Raw genomic sequence first — 19808 nt, forward strand, 5'->3', positions numbered from 1 at the left:
TTTGTTGTCTCTGCGACATTCTATTTCAGACAGAAAATGTAAACTTGTTTCCTCGCATTTGAAAATCAAATTCAATTTACAGACTTATACATTATGAAATTCATCAAAAATTTCACAGAAAATGTGTTTTCTTGCTTATCCACTGTTGAAGTTTGGGAACAAATTTACATCGCCTTTTCGCGAAAAACCGTTAGCCTCTAAGGTGACCCAGAGAGTGAACAGTGAACACAACAACCGTAAACAAAACTTTGTTCAAGTGAATTAAACTCATCAGAAAATAAAAACACCCTTTACAGTGTCAAAGTAAATTTTTCTAACTTACCTGTGGAATGTTTTCTCACAGCCACGTAACTGGCGATTAACGACACAGTGCACAGGTCGGCATGGTTGTTTTGGGAGTATCAATATGGCGGATGGCGACAACAGTTTTGGTGGCCATTGAGCCACCCAGTCTTCTTTTTTTCGATCAGTGGTCAGAATCCTTGACGATAGAATAGAAAAGATAAAGTTTCGCCACTTCCGGGAAACAGACGCTAACTTTCACATTAAAAGAGCACGAGTGACGAATGCTTTTGTGGTGAAGAGCTGGTGGTTCAAATGTAGCTTGACGCAGCCGAGGTGGTCGCTCGGTATGCTGCGCGTGCACGACGCGGGTAGGCGCGCGTGGACAGCATCCGAGCACAGTGCAGAGTGCACGAGCCTTCACAACACTGGATTATTATAAGCAAACACAGGTAAGCACATGTTTTCATTACAAGGCACATTGACAAGTACTGGTTTAATGTTTGTTTGTTTTTTTTTGGAGGGGGGGGTGAATATTGTTTGAATTACATTGCCAGCTTCACTCTTTCAATGACAACTGAGTTTGTCGGACGGTCGCTGATGCTGCAGCAGCGTTCGCCATTTCTTATGAATTGTCATTTCAGCGTATCTGCTCCAATCGAAGCATTTCCCTCGGTCAGTATTGTTTTCGGGACAGTCACTGCAGCAAAGGTGGAACCGACATCCCTAAGTGCCGCATGCCCCGCACAGAGCAAATCCGTGACTTTATTGCCCACCAGTGGCATGAACGATTCCAGCCATGATTTATTGCTGGATTGTATCTGATCACTTGTTAGATTAGACTGCGGCTTGGGCTGTCTATGGTTCCAGGCTTTGAGGATGGACACGTGTGGGCAAATGTATGCAAATATACAGAATTATAGTGATTATTCCGTTTGCTCAGGAACACCACATGCCAGCATGGCACAGTTCTGAGATTTGTGCTTTGGAACTTAACTCCATACTCCCTGCATGCACTTGGCATGTTTTTCCAGTGCTTGTGGCTGCATTTTCACCAGGTATTCTGTCTTTCTTGCACATATCAAAAAACACGCATGTTAAGTAATTGAAAACTCTAAATTCTGCGTTGTTGGGAATGTGAGTGTGAATGCTCGTTTGTCTCCATGTGCCCTGCGATTGGCTGCCAACCAGTTCATGGTGTACCCCTTCTCCTGCATGATGACAGCTGGGATTGGCTCCAGCACTCCCGCGACCCTCATGAGGATAAGCGGCTCAGAAAATGGATGGATGGATGGATGGATGGATGGATGGATGGATACACATCAGTATTGATTTCATATATGGTTTACATTGCCCTCATTTCATCCAAGCCAAGCATATTCCTTTTCCAATGTTGAAGTTTAGCCTAGCAGTGTTCTGTAAGTGCACAGTAGTTGGATGTGACAACTACCTGCTCTTATTGACACAGGCGTCCTGAATGTTTAACTACATACTGCGCCAGGACAAACAGAACGGCATGTGACATGACCGACTGTCACGCTGCACACGTGAGTTTAAAAAGACACTAAATGGCGACCCCCTGTATAGATTATTCCTTTTGGTTCATTTGCTTACATTGCTGGGGTTATAAGCAGTTTGTTGAATTCAACATTAAGTGTGGCTTCCACAATTTAGACAAAAAAACAAATAAGCTATCACTTGCGTCATAAAAATTCTAATTTCTCTCATTTACTAGTTCCACACTCTCATTCACTGTCATGACAAGATTTTTGCTTCCAATCCAAGGGATGTGCGTAACATGACGCTACACAAGCCTGTTAAAATATTCACCTCAAACAAATAATTAATTGAATGGGTCTGAGGACGGACGAAAGGCAGGCTTTTTTATGTTTACCACATTCTCATGGCCGCCTCATGTCACGACTGAAGGGCTGGTTTAAAATGTGGAACTGGATGCTGGACAAGAAGTGCAACTAATCTTCCAAAACGCTGCCATTTTCCCCTTGAATAAACACTGCAAGACCCTTACACTAATATGTCCTGAGGATGCAGATTGTAAATGTTTGTGTTTCTTCTCCCTTTAGCATGTTCAACATATAAATGCATAAACAAATAAAGGCTTGTTGTTATCCTTATCGCCTACTTGGACAGGATCTGACAGTGAAATATCTGCCTGCTTTATCTTTACTGAAAAAGAACAAGGCTTACAGTATATCTGCTGCCTATATCTACCCTAAAAAAAGCATAGCTTTTTTAAACTCAAATTTGTAATACTGTATGTTGATACATGTCATATGTATCTCTTGGTTCCACTATGCTGACGAGTCCGAGTCACAAGAGGACAGCAAACCGTTTAGCTTCCAAGTATTGATTCAGTGGTAACACAGCAGCGACTGATATGTGTACACTTGCTTTACAGCGGGACATGAGAAGAGATGTGAGTGTTTACACAGCTAGGGTACTCAGTTCGCATGTTTTGTAGCCGCTGGCTCCACCGTGTTTCATTTTGTCACGCCAAGAGCTTGAACTACTAGTTTTATACTCTCCTCCAATGCAATGGAAGTGAAATACCTCAAACACTCTTGAAGTGATCTGTTTTTGTTGTTGTTCAGATGTGCTCAAAGACTTGGGGCAAATAATTGTGTTGAACATCCACCATACTGTTTTTTCCTTTTCAAGAATATTGCTGAATTTAATCATGACAAAGGGGACAAGAACAGGACTTCTTGGTATGAACCTTAACCAATTCTGAATATTCATGACATTTTTCAAGAGTCACTCTATCCCACATTGGCTTAGTTTGAGGAGCAATTGCTGCAAAGCTTGGATGTCAAAACCTGGCGCTAAAGATGTATTAAGACCGCATGCCTCTGAGGTGATCACTCATTTTTAAAGGGCTACTGTCATGAAATTGATGATTTTTAGTATGTTATTGATGAAAAAACGTCAGCGAATATGGCCCAAGCGGTTTTTCGCCACAAAACATGATTTTGACGTATACAGCTTTTTGTAACTCCTGCCATGAAAATCCTCTCGAGGGATTTGTTTTCGAGAAGAAGCAGGAAATGACGTAAAGGACAGCGGCGCCCCCAAGTGGACTCGTTTGTTTCCATTAGTTTTACCGCCGGGAAAGTAGCTCGTTCTTCCTTCATGTTAGCCAAAATGCCGCCTCATGGCATTGCTGGACATTGCTTGAACACTCGGGAGAATGGATTTACCCTTCATAAGTTTGCAAGAGACCCGGTTCGTTGTGAAAAATGGATTGCACGGGTGCAAAGGATGAGAGCTTCGTGGGTTCCAAATAACAGGTAGGTGTGTATACAGCTACTAAAAAAAATAATAGTTTGGGGCGGACCACGTAATCGGTCTCTCATAACGTAACAAAAGATCCGTGTACAAAATATGTCTATGTGCGCGTCGGACGGCGTCGGGCTGCTGCGTGGACGGCGGCGAATCTGAAGAACCCAGCCAAGAATGCCTCACTCGGCCGCGTGCGCGCAGTAAAGCGCCCCGGCTCAACGGTGTTCATCGCGTAGTACAGCGGCTATGGACAACCCCCTAAAAGCAGCACGGCTCAGCTCCATTTTTTGCCACCACGGCGCCAAAGATCAGCCACACACGGCTTCTTTTTAGGCTACGCGTCGGACTTTGCGGACGGGGGCAGCTCTGAAGAACCCAGACGAGAATCCCTCATTCAGCCGCGTGTGCGCAGTGTAGCGCCCGGGATCGACTGTGTTGTTCATTGCGTACTGCGGCATCTATGAACAACCCTCTAAAGCAGCACGGCTCCGCTCTGTCATAGGCCACACCGGACAGCTGCGATGAGCCGCAATGGCTCATCTCCGCTGCGGAATTGGATCGGATGGGGATGCGGTTTGGCCGTGATTCCATATCATCTGAATATGGCTCGAAACAAGAGTGTAATATTGCCCCGGTACCTTCACTCGGTTGTGTGGTGTTCTCCTTTTTGAAAAGGGCTTCCGTGTCAGAAGGGCTGCGTTTGTCTCCCATAGTTAGGGTGCACCGCGTATTTTCATTGGCGAATGTCCGGGTGACTTTATGGACGGAGGATGCAGCCAATTTGACGACCACTTGGATGTCGTAGAATGACACTTCTGCAACTTTGCGCATGGATGACGTGCTCTCCGCTCACATTTATTTTTTCGTATAGACATTGAAGTCAATAATGTTAGATGTATTTTTCATTACAATATCTATTTTATAACGTTTATAGGGATGACACTTGGGCTTTAACCAAACGGTTTCAAAGTATGGTAAACCTTTAAAGTTGCGCTTGCATTTGTTAGCTGGCCATTATTTGCTGCAACATGAGCAATATGCTAATTGGGGCCCATGTAATCTATAAACATTTACCATTGCAATTTCAGAAATGGATGGAATGGAAAGTTTTGCACGGTAAGAGTGTTGATGGGATTTTGCACTGTAGTCCAAGACTTTGGAATATTGTGGATGTTAAAGGGAAACACCAGGTTTCTGTTTTCATTGCATGTAAATGTTACAACAGGTTACTTAGCAACCACATCCTGTTCCCCCCACCTTGTCCACTTTCTCCTTTGGGTGAAGTGGAGAGTGAAGTGTGATGCTGTGGCTTTTCAAGGCTCATCATGTATGGGCATATGAAAAGAAAGCATCCAAAATGCAATTTATGTTTTGATGATGGAATAGAAAAGTGCCAGTCTCCTGGGCCACACCCCACACCAACCCCTCCCCTCCCCACCCATCTGCTCTGCTCTGTTACATGTCAGCAGCTGATGGAAAAAAACAGTGTCACTACAGCTGCTGGCAAATATTTGAAACAGAAAGAGCATGTGAGGTGACACATCATCATTAAAAAACCCACAATGATCAGATGGACTGCAAATCTTCGTCACACTCATTTTGCTGTCCTCACCGAAACTTAGCAACATAATGTTTAATACAGTGGGAAATCTAAGATAGATTGCAGTCTCTTTAGGGGATGCAGATAAACGTCCAATTTGTTTGAATCTAGAATTACGTAGTTTTATCTTGTACGAAACAGTAACACAACACACAACCTTTATTAAACTTACAAACCCAATCTGAAAATACTGTAACATGACATGACATGAAACTGGAACACATCATGGAAATTGACACTAGATTTGCCATGGTGGGCCTCATTCAATCTTGTGCCGTGGTCATTCAACCGAGACATAGCTACCTAGTTTCTAGCACATCATTGCCCATGGGTGAAGGAAAAATGAACATAATGGCAGTGGTGGTGATCTAGACTGATTGCGGCAGCTAACAGGCTAAATTAGCTTTCCTCATTCCCATTACCAAACGTCTGGATCAAACACAACTATCCATCCATCCATTTTCTTTGCCGCTTATCCTCATGAGGGTCGCGGGGAGTGCTGGAGCCAATCCCAGCTGTCAACGGGCAGGAGGCGGGGTACACCCTGAACTAGTTTCCAGCCAATCGCAGGGCACATTGAGACAAACAGCCGTACTCACAATCATACCTAGGGGCAATTTAGAGTGTCCAATTAATGTTGCATGTTTTTGAAATGTGGGAGGAAATCAGAGTGCCCGGAGAAAACCCACACAGGCCGGTCTTGGATTGAACCTGGGACCTCAGAACTGTGAGGCCAATGCTTTACCAGCTGAGTCACCGTGCTGCTCCTAATTGAATATTAAAATCAAACTCAGTCATGTGGTCCATTTTTCAATTTCAATTTTGTTAGATTACAAAAATGAATCCCAAAATTGTTTTCTTTTTTGATTTTGAGTGTCAATTGAAAATGGAAAGAACAAATAACAGATGATGGTACCGACCCTCTTGTGGTTGCATTATAAATAGCAACAGCAAAAACTAAAAAGAAAAACAAATAAATTCTCAATACATTTGCTCAGTAGTTGCGGGGAAATGGTGGTGATCTTGCTAAATTTTTTCATTAGCCTAGACGGCAAAATTTATGATGACAACTTGCTATCCAAGCATGAGGCATGGCCAAGGGAAAGAATTAAGATTAGAAAAGAGCTACTCTGTCGATCTACAGTACACTGCTGCATCTTCCCAAGATTTCATTTGAGGTGTGTAACTTTATAATCAACTATATCTTATGTGTGTGTTTGAAATTGGCCACAAAGGTAATACAGTTGTTTGTGGTATACTCTAAATGGTACATTTATTTCAATATGATGTTTGTGTAACTATCTAAGAACCGATTGAGTTGCATTTTATCTCTTGAGGTAATGACACAAGTCAGACTGGGCGTGTGTTCCTTAAATAGTCATGGCGACCTGGTGGCGTCCCGCGATGAGCCCATTTCTCACGAGGATAACTTCATAGCGCTTAAAATTGTTGGATTATCACATGGCTGTTTATATTCACGTTTAGCTGCCATATCCTCTGACTCAATTATCAAGTAGGCCTGTGGCACGAGGTGCTCCAAAAAGTTATATTAGGGAACAGGCTCAGAGCCTCCATTCCACAGACCAGTCAAAACATCCAGCAGAGATGAGGAAAGTCTTCAGACAAAGATTGGACTTGTCATTGCCACCCACCGATTGTCCAGTGCGCCCTATGAGCTAAGTCACAAAGAATCTGAGCACAGCTGAACTTGTTATCTAGTGATGGCAACAAACAACATTGCGAGCATTGCTTCAGTAATTTGTAGTCTTTCATCCTTTTCATCTGTCCTCCAATTTCGGTCTCTCTCTTTTTTTTTATGTCTATCTTTTTGGCAGCAGCTCTATTTACAAGACTGCCGTTGTTTTTGCAGAACATTTAATCACACTTTGTGATTTTTTTTCAACGGGTTTTTTAAGGTTGAACTATTTTGCTCTATCAATTGCTTGAGATATAAAACCCAAAACATTTTTTTCATTGTTTTACCCATTTCTCATTGCTTTTACCAGCTGAGCAATCACATTATAAAAAAAATTAAAATAAATGTTCTGACCAATGGTAAACTGATGCCGTGGCGAAAACTTGGAAATTGGAGTCTCAGTTCTGTGCATTTTGTGTGATATTTTTGAGAGTCACTGATGGTGTAGTGGTACACACGCCTGCCTTTGGTGCGGGCAGCGTGGGATTAATTCCCGCTCAGTAATGATGTCGATATCTGCCCTGTGATTGACTGGCGACCAGTTCAGGGTGTAGTCTGCCTTTCACCCGAAGCTAGGTGGGATAGGCTCCAGCTTTCCTGCAACCCTTGTGAGGATAACCGGGTTGAATAATGACATGACATATTTCTTCAATTTATTTCAAGTTAAATAGAAACCGATGGAATTTGTTATCCGAAAGCCATTTGTCATACACTTCTGGGTCTATATCAGCGAAATGTAGTCTTCTACCAACTTTGTCAGGAGTTAATCTAAGCCTGTCTGATTTTGCTGTTTATATGCTCCGATAGTTTTTATGAGCTCGAGTTGATGTAGAGTTCAGTTTTTAGTCTATCTCAGTGATTCTTATCTCGTGGGTCAGGAACCAAAATTGGACCCATTTTGGCTAGGTCGCAGACAGTAAAGAAAAGTTACATGTACAGTTTTCCTATTCTGACTTTTCCAGTACAGTACAGAGATGTACTAAGTTCCCATGCGGAACATAGCACAAAACTGAAAAGAAAACGTCTATAAATCTAATGAGTTGTTCTCTGGCTATGAGTTTACTCGATAAACTGGGTGTCAGTCTTTGTCTGGCGGAAGTCATGGCAAGGAATTATGCCTATGATGGTCGAGTAAACTCATTTAAAACAGAAAAGATGGACGCAAATTGTCTGATAACGTAGTGAAGCAGCTGGAGACAGTGGCAGGGTAGGCAGCAGAGAATTGTACGAACATCTTGTGCATCCCATTGGCCATATTTTTACAAACTTGTGCTACTTATCAAGTCCTCACAGAACAGTAAACATTCAGGTGTTTCGTGTGCAACTCCAAAAAGGAGCACCTGTCAACAACCAAGATGTCCAGCACAAAGTTAAGGACACACATTCAGGTATTTCCAGAGGCTAACACAGTAATCGCCAGCTAAGCCAGTCATCAGGACTCAGTCAGAAAACATCAATAGCTATTTTACCACTTGCTCATAACATGGTTTTGCCTGCAAGAGACTAAAACAAAAGATCTTGGAAACAAGAGTTTATTATCATTATTGCTTGCTGGCTAAAGAGTAGGCAGATGGTCCAAGCTAGCATGTATTTACGCATTTTTATGGCGTCCAAACAGGCACAACACCGATCCGGATTCTACTTTCGGCCATTGAACGGCAAGAAACACAGGTTAAAGTAAGCCATTCTAAACCAAAAACACAACTTTTCCAGAGGGAGAAGCAGTAGCCAAACGGTGCCGGTGTGCGCTCTTCACGGTTAAATAGTTAAATTTCAAACAATCAAATTGGATTTTTCATTTGTTGGACAATGGCATGTTTTCATTTCCTAACAGTACAAGGAAGAACGTTTCAATTCTGATCTGCAAGTCATTAATTACGGTCAACGTGAATTGCGAATGGTAATGTAGAGGTCCGAGCCATAGCGGTAACTATAGCATCCCTTCTTGTGCGGCGGAAAATTAGTTTACAGCAAGACCGTTCACAACCTCAAAACATGGTATGTCAGGACCCTGTTTACATATGATTGAAACTCTAAAGCGACACACAATCTTTTTCATGATGCTAATCAGTTTATACAGGTTTAATTTTTTTTTCTTCATAACAAATGGCCCATTTTGGCATGTCGTAGGCAAACAAAACAACTTTCCGTCCATTCATCCATTATCTGAGTCGCTTACCCTCACATGGGTCGGAGACAAGTACACATTTAAAAAAATATATAGTGTATGGGCTTTTAAATCTGTAATTTTTCTAAATGTAATTTTGATATTTCCAAGTAGTAAAAACACACCCCATATGGTCCGGGTCTGTAATCATTCATTTTTGTCATTCTTCAAGTGTAGCCCTGGTGGCTCACCCCCGTTACTGTCAGTTTACTGACATTCTTCTTGCTCTGTCTCTTAAAGCCTAGCAAGCCTGTTAAATGCCTGGCTTTGGAAACATTGCAAGTAATGGCCGTTTTGTCCAAATGGCTCAACTGCACTTGTCCCCAGAACCTTCACATGATGCCATCACAGTGTTTTGTAAACCTGATAACATCCCAAACTTACTTTATCATGGACATTTCCTGTCTGTGAAACTCTCCAAAAAGACAAGGACACGAGGACAGGTGGGTATTTCACTGAAATTTCAATGACAGATGTCCACATATAAGCCCTAAAATGTAACAGATTAATTCATTAAAGCTGTTGCTTCTCATGTTTCTGTGATATTCTAATTGGTGAGGTTTTAAAGAACGAATTGAAGTGGTGTCCACACAGATAGACTTTAAGCTCCTTCCATTACCATCATTAATATGTAATCCTTCTGCGAGGCCTGTAATGACGCAGTCTGTACGTTACACACATTTCCTTTTATGCTGCAGTTGTTTGAAATGGACTCCAAATAGCTTGGTGGAGGAATGTTTAGAATCCCCGGCTGGTGTCCAGGGTGGAAGCTGTTTATGGAAGAGTGCTTGGAGGGGGGAGGGGGTTTGCAGGGGGATTCTCAATTAGAAGGATAAGCTGCTGCTCCGGTGCAGCCTTTTCAAGCCATGTTTGGAGCTGTTTGCTGGGATCTACACACGCTGCTGGATAGCTTCTCACCTATCTCCCATTCGTTGACAAAACAGAAGTGAAAGGGTGTTACATAACATCCCTTTTCTCTCTGTCCATTTTACTGTTGTGTGTTTGGTGAGGACCTTTTTGTGCTCACATTGTTCGTTTGAATGAACCTGTGTCAAATACATTACAGGCCATCTTGGATCACTTGGCCTTTGCGTCCTTATCTGAGGGCAGAAAATGTTTTTGTACCTTTAGCCAGATTCAGACAAACTAACACAGTAGAATTTGTGCTGTACCACTACAGATCTTGTCTTGATCGGATACATATTCATTAGGTAATATCATTCAATACACACATACATGTATGCACACACTCCTACAACCACGCGTTCGTGTACTAACCGCAGAGAAGCAGCCATTTTAAACCATGTGTTGCCCTTCTTCCTTCGGACCAGACACAAATGTTTACGCCATCATAGTAAATGGCTCATATTGATTTTATTGTTTGTAAAACTTACAAAAGGTTAACATCCCCAACAGTCCCCATCTTATATATACGTATATGTTAGGACACACATGATTATCCTCAGCTGATTCGGTTTTTGACTTTCTTTATTCTCCCAATACAAGACTTATTTTCTGTATTTTTTTTTCTGTTCAGTATGGACTTAATACTAGCTCTTACATTTGAATCATCAGTCAAATTATTGCAATGTTATGATATTTATGCCCTAAAATTGTATTTTTTTTATTATTGGATGTTTTGTTTGAATTGATAAAAACATTTACTTCCAATTTGAATCACTCTAAATTGTACCCTACCCCATGAATGTTTACACATCATGGTGGCTATGCAATCAAACTCACAAACTATTTGAACTATTAACAAACAAATTTTAACGTGAATGAAACCATCCCCCCTCCCCCTGCACTTTTGGCAAGATACCTAACATCAATTTGTATACAAGCAATAGCAGACGGTGTGCATCACAGGTTGAGTCTAGCTGCAAACTCTCGATGTGAAAGGGGGAGGAGGATTTGATGCAGCGGTCTGCACTGATTCTGCAGAGTGGCTGCCAGATTCCCATGTGGCATGTGGTGACAGGTCCCTCTGGGCACACCTGCTATCAGAAACAAACAGACCCCCGGCATTGTCAAGATCAAGGTCAAAACTGGGACGTCCAGCTCGGAACCCCACGGATTAGCCAGACGTCTCTGGAGACTTTTCTGACGCACGTGGACTGTGAGCCGGACCCGCAAACCCTCTAAAGACAAGGTTGCCCTTTCACGTGTAAGTTAAGTTTAGTCATGATTATGATTGTGTAAAATGCTTTCAGGGGTAAAATACTTTTATCACAATCAAAACCATTTAGTTCATCTGGAAATTTTTTAATGAATGTCTGGGCATGTGTGTGATGGAATCGTGCTCTTGTAGATATTGTCTGTTTGCCTTGTTTAGGGGTGTTGTATTATAAATTATGCAAGTTATCCCACACACAGGGCGGGACAATGGGTGACTGGTTAGAGCACACAGTTCTGAGGACCGGGGAGTTTATATCCCGGCTCTGCCCCTGTGGCGTTTGCACGTTCCCCCCGTGCCTGCGTGGGTTTTCTCCGGGCACTCCCAAAAACATGCATTAATTAGAGACTCTAAATTGCCCCGAGGAGTGATTGTGAGTGTGACTGTTGTCCGTCTCCATGTGCCCTGCAATTGGCTGTCAACCAGTTCGGGGTGTACACCGTCTCCTGCCCGAGGCTAGCTGGGATAGGCTCCTGCACTCCCGCAACCCTTGTGAGGATAAGTTTTTCATAGGCATGAATGTGAGCGATTGCTTGTCTATATCCGCCTTTTGATTTTCGGGTGAACAACGTGGTGTACCCCGCCTTTTGCCCCAAGTCAGAATTGATCGGCTCCAGTTAACACGCTACCGTAATATAGACTAGTGCAAACCAAAATGGATATTTGTATCCATGATACTAAGTTTATTGACTCGGGATGTGTGTGTACTTCCGCTCGTATCACATCCCAAGATCGAGTATGTACTCATCAAACCTGTGCTGTCCTTCCCTCCCTTGTTCATCCATCTCACCCAATAAACTCCTTCCATCCACTTCTGTCATGCTCATTTCTTCATTGTCTTGGAAATACAGTAGCCTTAATGTAGTTATCGTGTTTCTGTTCATTCTTCCAACAAAATTTCATCCTTGTGGTTTATGTGTATAACTGAATTTCGGGTTTGGCTCTATTTGATTCTTTTTCACTGATTTGTGGTTTGGGTTAGATAATAAAAACCTTTTAATCTGCCCGTTTTTGCCCTGTTATACATGGTGGGTGTGTCAGAAGTGTGGATGAAAGATTGCCCGGTGGTGAAAAATTCGTAAGGCAGGCACATTAAAAAAAAAAAAACTTTGACTTACACCTATGCTATTACGCTATTTTGAATCCTTGTTTGTCAGTGATCAGAATATAATCAGGACCAATTATGAAACATGATCTTATTATTTTTGTTCCCTTACTGGCTTTGTTGGAACCTTCTTATTTGATGGGAAATCCTCAAACCTTTCTCTCCTTGTACTTTGTCTTGCCACGATCACTTTTGGCCATCCCACAGCTTGTGATCTCGTTGCTCAGACCTCCTTCCTCAGACAGAACAGATGAATAGTTTCTGTGGCGTCCTTTCCTAAAAAGGCCACGAGTAATCTTTGCTCCTGTATGTTTGTACAGCAAACTGAACATCTCCAAGTTGTCGTCTCATCCTTTCTACACTCCACATTCACTGCCTTGGTGTTCATCTGTGGATCTTTAAGAAGTAGCCCCACTTATGTACCTAATGGAAGCGGAGATTCTGAAAAGGACATCATTGATACGTGGTTTGACTTTGATGAGGCTCCAGCTCACCCCTGATCCTAGAGAGCATAAGCAGTACAGAAAATGTTTGGATTGATGTATTAAAGTGTGTGTGGATTCATATAATTTTGTGATAGTCTCCAAGATTATCATCAGGGATGAGTGATATCAGTAAAAAAAAAATTTTTTTTAAATTTCATGTCCCTTTGAGATGTGTTTCACATCCATTAAGTTTCAGTTGCATCTACTGCAGAACTTTATGTATTTTTGCGTGATCAGTCCTTCAGTTGGGATGATTGTTACATTAGCATTAGATAAGTATGTGAGTCAAGTGAGGGGACAGTTTTGGCAAGTCACAGTTATGGTAAGTAAGTACATTGAAAGTGACTCCGATTCAGTGTAAATCTCCTCCCTAAAGAGCCAGTGTGTCTGTGGCTATTCTTGAAATTTCAAACAGGGAAGCTCTTAAATCAGCAGTACTGGCTGTGCTCAAAGGGAGGCAAGGTAGAACGATGGAACATTCACTCATTCTAAACTGGTGCCCTTGGTGTTCCCGTTGCATGGAACACTGATGAAGCAAGGACTAATGTATGTTTGAAGGGAGATGAGCAATTTCTTTATAAATCCAATGACTGAAGGAGAGCTTGTGACATTAGCAGTTAGCAGCGACCTTAACAGTAGCACATTTTACATGTAACATCCTTAGTCATTGTCTTCTGTATGCACTTTGAAATCTCACTCGTCACCTGAACGCTCAAGTCAGCTACATTCTTTAAATTCACATTCTGATTCATAAAACTCTATTTATCATGGATTATGTCACGTGACAAGAAGTTTTGTCATTCCCGATATGTCGGGTCCGATCTGGGAACTCGCCCGTGATGGCTAATCCGGCCAATGCTGGGGCTAAAATCTTGCAGTATGATCAAGCCATTACATGATTCACAGCATTTCAAAAATAAAGACAAAACTAAAAGTTTAAAAGCAAACACAAGAGAGAAAATGTACAGTGCAAGAAAGAGCATTTCAGAGTGGAAATGTTCTGACATACTCAAACACAAGCATAACAAAAAAAGTTTTCACCTGCATTTATAAACATTGACACTAGGGGTTGACTTCACTTCTGCTGGCAACTTATTCTATTTGTGTGCCGCGTAAAAGCTAAAAGCTGCTTCACAATGTTCTCTTTAGACTCCACGCTCCACTGTCAGATCTGAATCAGTACATCTCAGAGCCTTACCGGATTTATACAGTATATCATTTGCATTTCTTTGATGTGTTGAGGACCTAAATCATTTAATGATCCTGCCCAAAGGTAGCTTGAATAGGCTCCAGCACTCCCGTGAACCATGTGAGGATAAGCAGCTCAGAAAATGGATGCATTTATTGACTATCAACCATACTTCAAAGTCTATTCTAAAGCTGACTGTGTGCCAATGTTCGGGACTTTAGAATTGAAGTAATATCTTTTGACGTCTTTGTTCTGGTCAGGACCTGACCTGCATCATTCTCCATGAGCTACAGCTGTGTGATGCTCTTTTGGGGGAGTCCAGTCAGAAGACCATTACAATAGTCAAGTCTACTAGAGATAAAAGCATGGATAAGTCAGAAGGATGCAATCAAAACAATCTACATTCCAGAGTTACAGTGATTAGATTATTTAGTTCGCAAGATTTGGACTTTTTTTTTTTTAGGCATCATGTTTTACCCAGGATTTTGATTTAATTCACAACAGCTTTTATTTTACTAAATTACTGCACAACGTCCCTGCTTTCCTTCTGGTATCAATATAGTCTGATTACAGAGAGCACCGCCAAGCATGCAAGCAAGCATGATGTTTTGCTTTGGTTGTCACAGTTCTTCTTTATAAATACAATCCGTGCCTGGTTAAAATGTTCAGGCTGATCTACAGCTAATATTAGAACTCCATAGTGGGAAAGTGGTTCAGTCTGTTCCAGCTGAGGAAAAGGGAAGTCACACGCATCGTCCGGCAACACTGTTGCCTTCAATCTAATTCTCTTTGGTGACATTCTCCCTGCAGCAAAACAGAATACCGGTGTTTGGCAATTATGCAAGTTAAGTCTGTATATTAAACATGCTTGATGGATGAGCACTGATTTTGTTTTGTTGACAAATGCACACCCCAGGGCTCCCCAGAAGAGGGCAGCGTGACACCAAACTCATCTCCCAGTAAGTCTACCGTACAGGGTGATGGAACTGTGCATCGGTAATGGAAAACATGTTAAAATGAACTCGTGTGTCTACTCAATTCCCATCAGGTCCTCGGGCTGTGAGCGCCATCAGGATCACGCCTCTGTCAACCATGAAAGGATCCCCTGACCTGATTCCTGCTGCAGGTAAAATTTTCCTCATGAATCATTTAGCAACGACAAGTGTGGAACACCTCATGTTCCCCAAAGAATACCCAGAAGACTTTGAAATCCGATTAATTTCTTAAATGCCCTGTGATCTATTTCCTGCTCTGACTGACTGAGTGACTTGACAGGATATTAATAAGATGGCCTGGTTCTGATCTTGGATTTTGATCATTTGGGGCACGAGGAAGCAAAATTTTTGATAAAGTGCACTCCTTTTGAATAAGCACTGTGTTTTTTCTGACAATTTAATGATGACCATTTTCATGCAGGCCTGGACCCCAGTAGGGTGTGCAAGGGGAAAGGAGTAGTGACACTGAGAGCCACCCTTGTCCACGTAGATGACGAAGGCGGCGGCAGCGCAGGATCCAATGTGGTCGCAAAACCAAGTAAGACTCCTGAGTGGATGCCACAGCTCTTTCACAATTACTTTACATCAAGGATGGAAACTGGCAGCCCTGCACCCATGAGCACACTTGGAGTGGACCCCTCAAATATCTTGGAGAGACTTTTTAAGAAGGGTGGGAATTTTAAACATATGGAAAAAGAAGTGTGTGATGTGCCCACACTCAAACACAGGGAAACAATATTGAACACATGGAAATCCAAGACAACACCTAAAATCTATCAATAATCAAACAGCAATTCAGAACCCTGTCTTTGAAAATCAGTAGCAGCTGGTTCAGGCCGAATTGATGGCCTACAAAGAGGTCTCATTGACCTCATGGTGTGACTCAAGACAGATCTTATGATGGATAAAAGCAACAAGCTGTCTCAAGAGCATCACAAAGTAATTATTGCAAAACATGATGCATGAATTGGTTGCAGGTGCATATCTATCTGCAGATCTTCTGAATGTTCCAGTGAGCACTGTTCGGGTCATAATACGTAAATGGAAAACCAGTCATACCACTATAAATCTGCCTCAAATAGGTGCTTCCCGCAAGATTTCTGACAGAGGAGAGCAAATAATTGTTTTCTAAGAGCCAAGGACCACCTTTAGGGAGCTTTAAAAAGACCTGGAATTTGCAGGTACTCTTGTCACACGGAAAACTGTGAGTAATGCATTCGACCGCCATAGAATGCCACATGCTCAACGCGTAAGACCCCATAGCTGAAAAAGAAGCTTGCTAAAAGTTTGCTGAACAACATTTGGAAAGGCCAGTTAAATACTGGGACAATATGGTCTGGTCGGATGAGAGCAAAATCGAACTGTTTGGATGCCAGAATGAACACAATGTTAGGAGGAGGAGTGGCAGTGCACATAACCCTTAATACACCACAACAACAGTGAAGTTCGGAGGTGGTAACATGATGATGTGGGGCTGCTTTTCAGCAAATGGTACTGGTAAACTTTATACTATTGAAGGAAGGATGAATGGGCAAATAGCAGAGAGAATTTTTTTAGAAATATTTGTTTCCCTCTATAAGGATGATAAAAATTAATCGAGGGTGGAGGTTGAAACACGCTGTAAACAATTGGTTTCAAAGGAAAAAAATAAAACTGCTAGAATGGGCTGGCCAATCACCTGACTTGTACACAATCAAAAATGGATGATAAAAACTGAAACTCAAAGTACATAAAAGAAGCTCACGGAAACTTCAAGATTTCAAATCTTTTTGTGTGGCAAAATGGGCCAATAGCATACAAGAACAATCCAAGCTACATGAGGTTTATTGAAGCTATCATAGCAAATAAAGGCTTTTTTGTAAAAATACCATTTGGTGTATTCAATACTTTTCCCCTGTCTCATTCAACATTATACACAACTGAATTTCTGATCTCATTAGTTCAACTTTATTTGTCTACGTAGATGACTTAGGTCGACCCCAACGTCGGCTGAAAGTAGCACCTTGGAAATATATTTCATTAGACAAATGGTGACGCGTTAAATACTTATTTCAGTCGCTGTATCTGGCGTTGTTATGCAACTCGGGGTCATGACAACGGACAGCTACTCATATTTTCATTTGTGTGTCAAAGAGCGCTTTTGTAGCGACGTGCCCACACTGCACTTTTTTTCCAGAGGCCTTAACTGTGGGGCTGTTTGTTCTGACAAGCACATCGGGACAGCGCTGGAGGCCAGCCAAGTCTTTTGGGGCGATGCTTTAATTGTTGTAGAGTCTGACTATAAAGGCCACTGCTACAATGAGGCTTTGCGGCTCACTGAATGGCAACTTTGTTCTGATGACAAAATTCAGATAGCCTGTGAGAGAAATGTTTTTGTCTTCCTTTTTCCAGCGGATATCAACATATCTATGTCCCAAAACGAAAGCATACCGCCCTTAGAAATGGTGCTTCATCATTAATTAGCTAAATTTGTTTGCTATTGTTGCTGCACTGCCTGTCAAACAATCTTCTCCACTTCTTGCAGGTGTCTGCTCAAGTCAGATGAATGGAGGCTTGGCTGAGGGCATCGATAACATCACACCTGCTTTCCCTTCTGTAAGCAACTCGCGTAATTTGCGTGTTGTTTTGGGTACCTGTCAAATGTGTATGTCTTCATTTAAATGATATCAATATACAGTACAGTCTTTTGTCTTTTGTGCCACTTTCAGGCAAATTCCAGAGAAAGCATAAAAGAAAATCAGGCTCCAGCTATATGCGACAACAACAATTGTTTCCCATCAACCCCCAGCGCCATCTATCCGTCCACTACCGCTGTTAATCCCACAATAGTTCTGCTGCAACACAACAGAGGTGAGTCACGCCAGTCCCTGGGTGGGGGGATGATGTTTGCAACATTCAAAACGTGCTTTCATATATGCCGTCACTTTATATGTTTTCACTGCGACTATACACTTGCTTCATTCTTCTCTGGGCTGCCGCTGTGCTTCCACTTTCTTACTATTGTTCTCCTGTTACATGTCATCACGCCGGCGTCGATCTTGTCTTCCACTCACAACAGAGCAGAAAAAGCATCTTTCCCATTTGGAAGGTATGCTCGGAGCTCTTGCTGATGTAATATTGCTGTAATTTTTTGCTCTTGTCACCATTTCACAAAAATGCACCACCTCAGTTACAAAAGTGTACTGAACCATTAAAACGGCACAATCATGGGCATGCTCATTCCTTTTTTAATAAATAATAACAGTGACCCTTTACCACATATGGGTTAAACAAAAAAAGAAGTAATTAAAGCTTTGTTATTGTGTGCTGAAACAACTGTTTTGTATTATATGAACCTTTATTATCGATTCTCATTAGTTCTAATGGGTTTCTCCTGGAGTAAGCACTAAACAAATTACCGTAATTTCTGGACTATAGGACGCACCTGATTATAAGCCACACCCAGTACATTTTTAAAGGAAAAACCATTTTGTACATACATAAGGCGCACCTGTCTATAAGGCGCATGTGCCAGGCATGAGCATTTCAAGGAAACGATCGTTCCGTTACCGTGTCGTTATCCAGCCTGAGAAAACACGGAACCGAAAGTCCGTTTCCCAGATCTCAGGGCTTACTTTTAATAAAATTCGCCCAAGTTCTCAACGAAATACAACAATCTGTATAAAACAAACCTACATGAACCCCTTTATTTTTAATGATCAAAACGCCCAGCTTTGTCAGTGTGGTTTACAAACAGCACCGGTTTCCGCTTCTGCACTACGCATGCGCAAGGTCGAGTTACTCATATCCGGGTCACTCAAACGCTAGTCAAACATGTCGGTTGCTAAGCGTAAAAGACAAAATGCTCATGCCTGCTAAGGCTTTATTCTGAAGTACATGTAAAAACCGGTTCCCATGAGCATTATCAATGGGAACTGAAAAATCGTTTCCCACCGTTTCCCAGGACAAAAATCAACGGAACCGAAAGATCTGTTACCATACTTGCCGAAATCCTCATGCCTGGCATCTGCCCACATTGAAACATGAGATATTTACAAAGGAAGACAGCACACAGAGTTTTCAAAGTTTTAATAATGTACCTTTAGCTTTTCTTTCCAAACAGTGCTTGTGATGCGGTAGTAACACAGCACCAACAGGGCTGGATAAAAAAACATACCAGTAAAACTCACTGAAATGCGGCAGTAACACAGCAGAAATACGGTTCAGACTACCTGCTTTTATTATCTCTCGTCTTTTTACATTGCTCCAGATTGTCCCGCTGCTGTTTCCAGCGTCTCACCATCGATTCATTTATGCCAAGCTTACGTGCACCAGGTCTCTTTCCTTCTTTGTTGGCCAGCTCGATTGCTTTGAACTTGAAAGCTGCGTCATATGCATTTCTTCTTGTATTTTCCATGATAAGGGTCTGTTCATGCTAATTTTATTCATGCAAGTTACATTAAACTTGCGTTTTACTCAACACATATAGTCCACCTGTCTCACTCTTACCTAGGGTTAGCGCTCCTGGCGGCCGTTGGAAAAAATCCATAAATTAGCCACATCATTGCATAAGCCGCAGGGTTAAAAGCGTGTGACAAAAGTTGCGGTTTATAATACGGAAATTACGGTAAATATAGTAAAAAATTGTCATTTTAAAACTGTAATAAAACAATTTTAAAAACAAAGATTATGTTTGGAGGTTTCGTTATGGTAGTATGCAGGCAAAGAGGTTGGTGGATTCAAGTGCAGGGAAACTGTCAAGGAAGGCAGAAGTGCACGGGTGTTAAAAAATTATAAATGGGCTAGCAATGGGCTAGCAAGGCATAAAAATAAT

At 41.8% G+C, this 19808-nt stretch overlaps 1 protein-coding gene across 7 annotated transcripts in view; it reads left to right on the forward strand.

The window, feature by feature from the left end:
* The first annotated feature begins 354 nt into the window (after positions 1 to 354).
* LOC133509512 (sorbin and SH3 domain-containing protein 1) overlaps positions 355 to 19808 on the forward strand; it is a 45633-nt gene continuing 26179 nt past the window's right edge. For 2 of the 7 annotated variants that reach the window (XM_061836584.1, XM_061836582.1), the window contains exons 1-7: positions 359 to 734; positions 14917 to 14959; positions 15049 to 15126; positions 15417 to 15533; positions 17520 to 17590; positions 17704 to 17845; positions 18054 to 18083. In XM_061836584.1, the coding sequence (XP_061692568.1) occupies positions 15093 to 15126; positions 15417 to 15533; positions 17520 to 17590; positions 17704 to 17845; positions 18054 to 18083 (394 nt within the window). In that variant the 5' untranslated portion in view covers positions 359 to 734; positions 14917 to 14959; positions 15049 to 15092. Of the gene's footprint in view, positions 735 to 10978; positions 11213 to 14916; positions 14960 to 15048; positions 15127 to 15416; positions 15534 to 17519; positions 17591 to 17703; positions 17846 to 18053; positions 18084 to 19808 lie in introns of those variants that run through there. The other 5 variants (XM_061836580.1, XM_061836585.1, XM_061836586.1 and 2 more) reach the window with 4 other exon arrangements.

The sequence above is a fragment of the Syngnathoides biaculeatus genome, chromosome 12 (assembly GCF_019802595.1).
Source record: "Syngnathoides biaculeatus isolate LvHL_M chromosome 12, ASM1980259v1, whole genome shotgun sequence".
In the NCBI taxonomy this organism is placed as follows: Eukaryota; Metazoa; Chordata; class Actinopteri; order Syngnathiformes; family Syngnathidae; genus Syngnathoides; species Syngnathoides biaculeatus.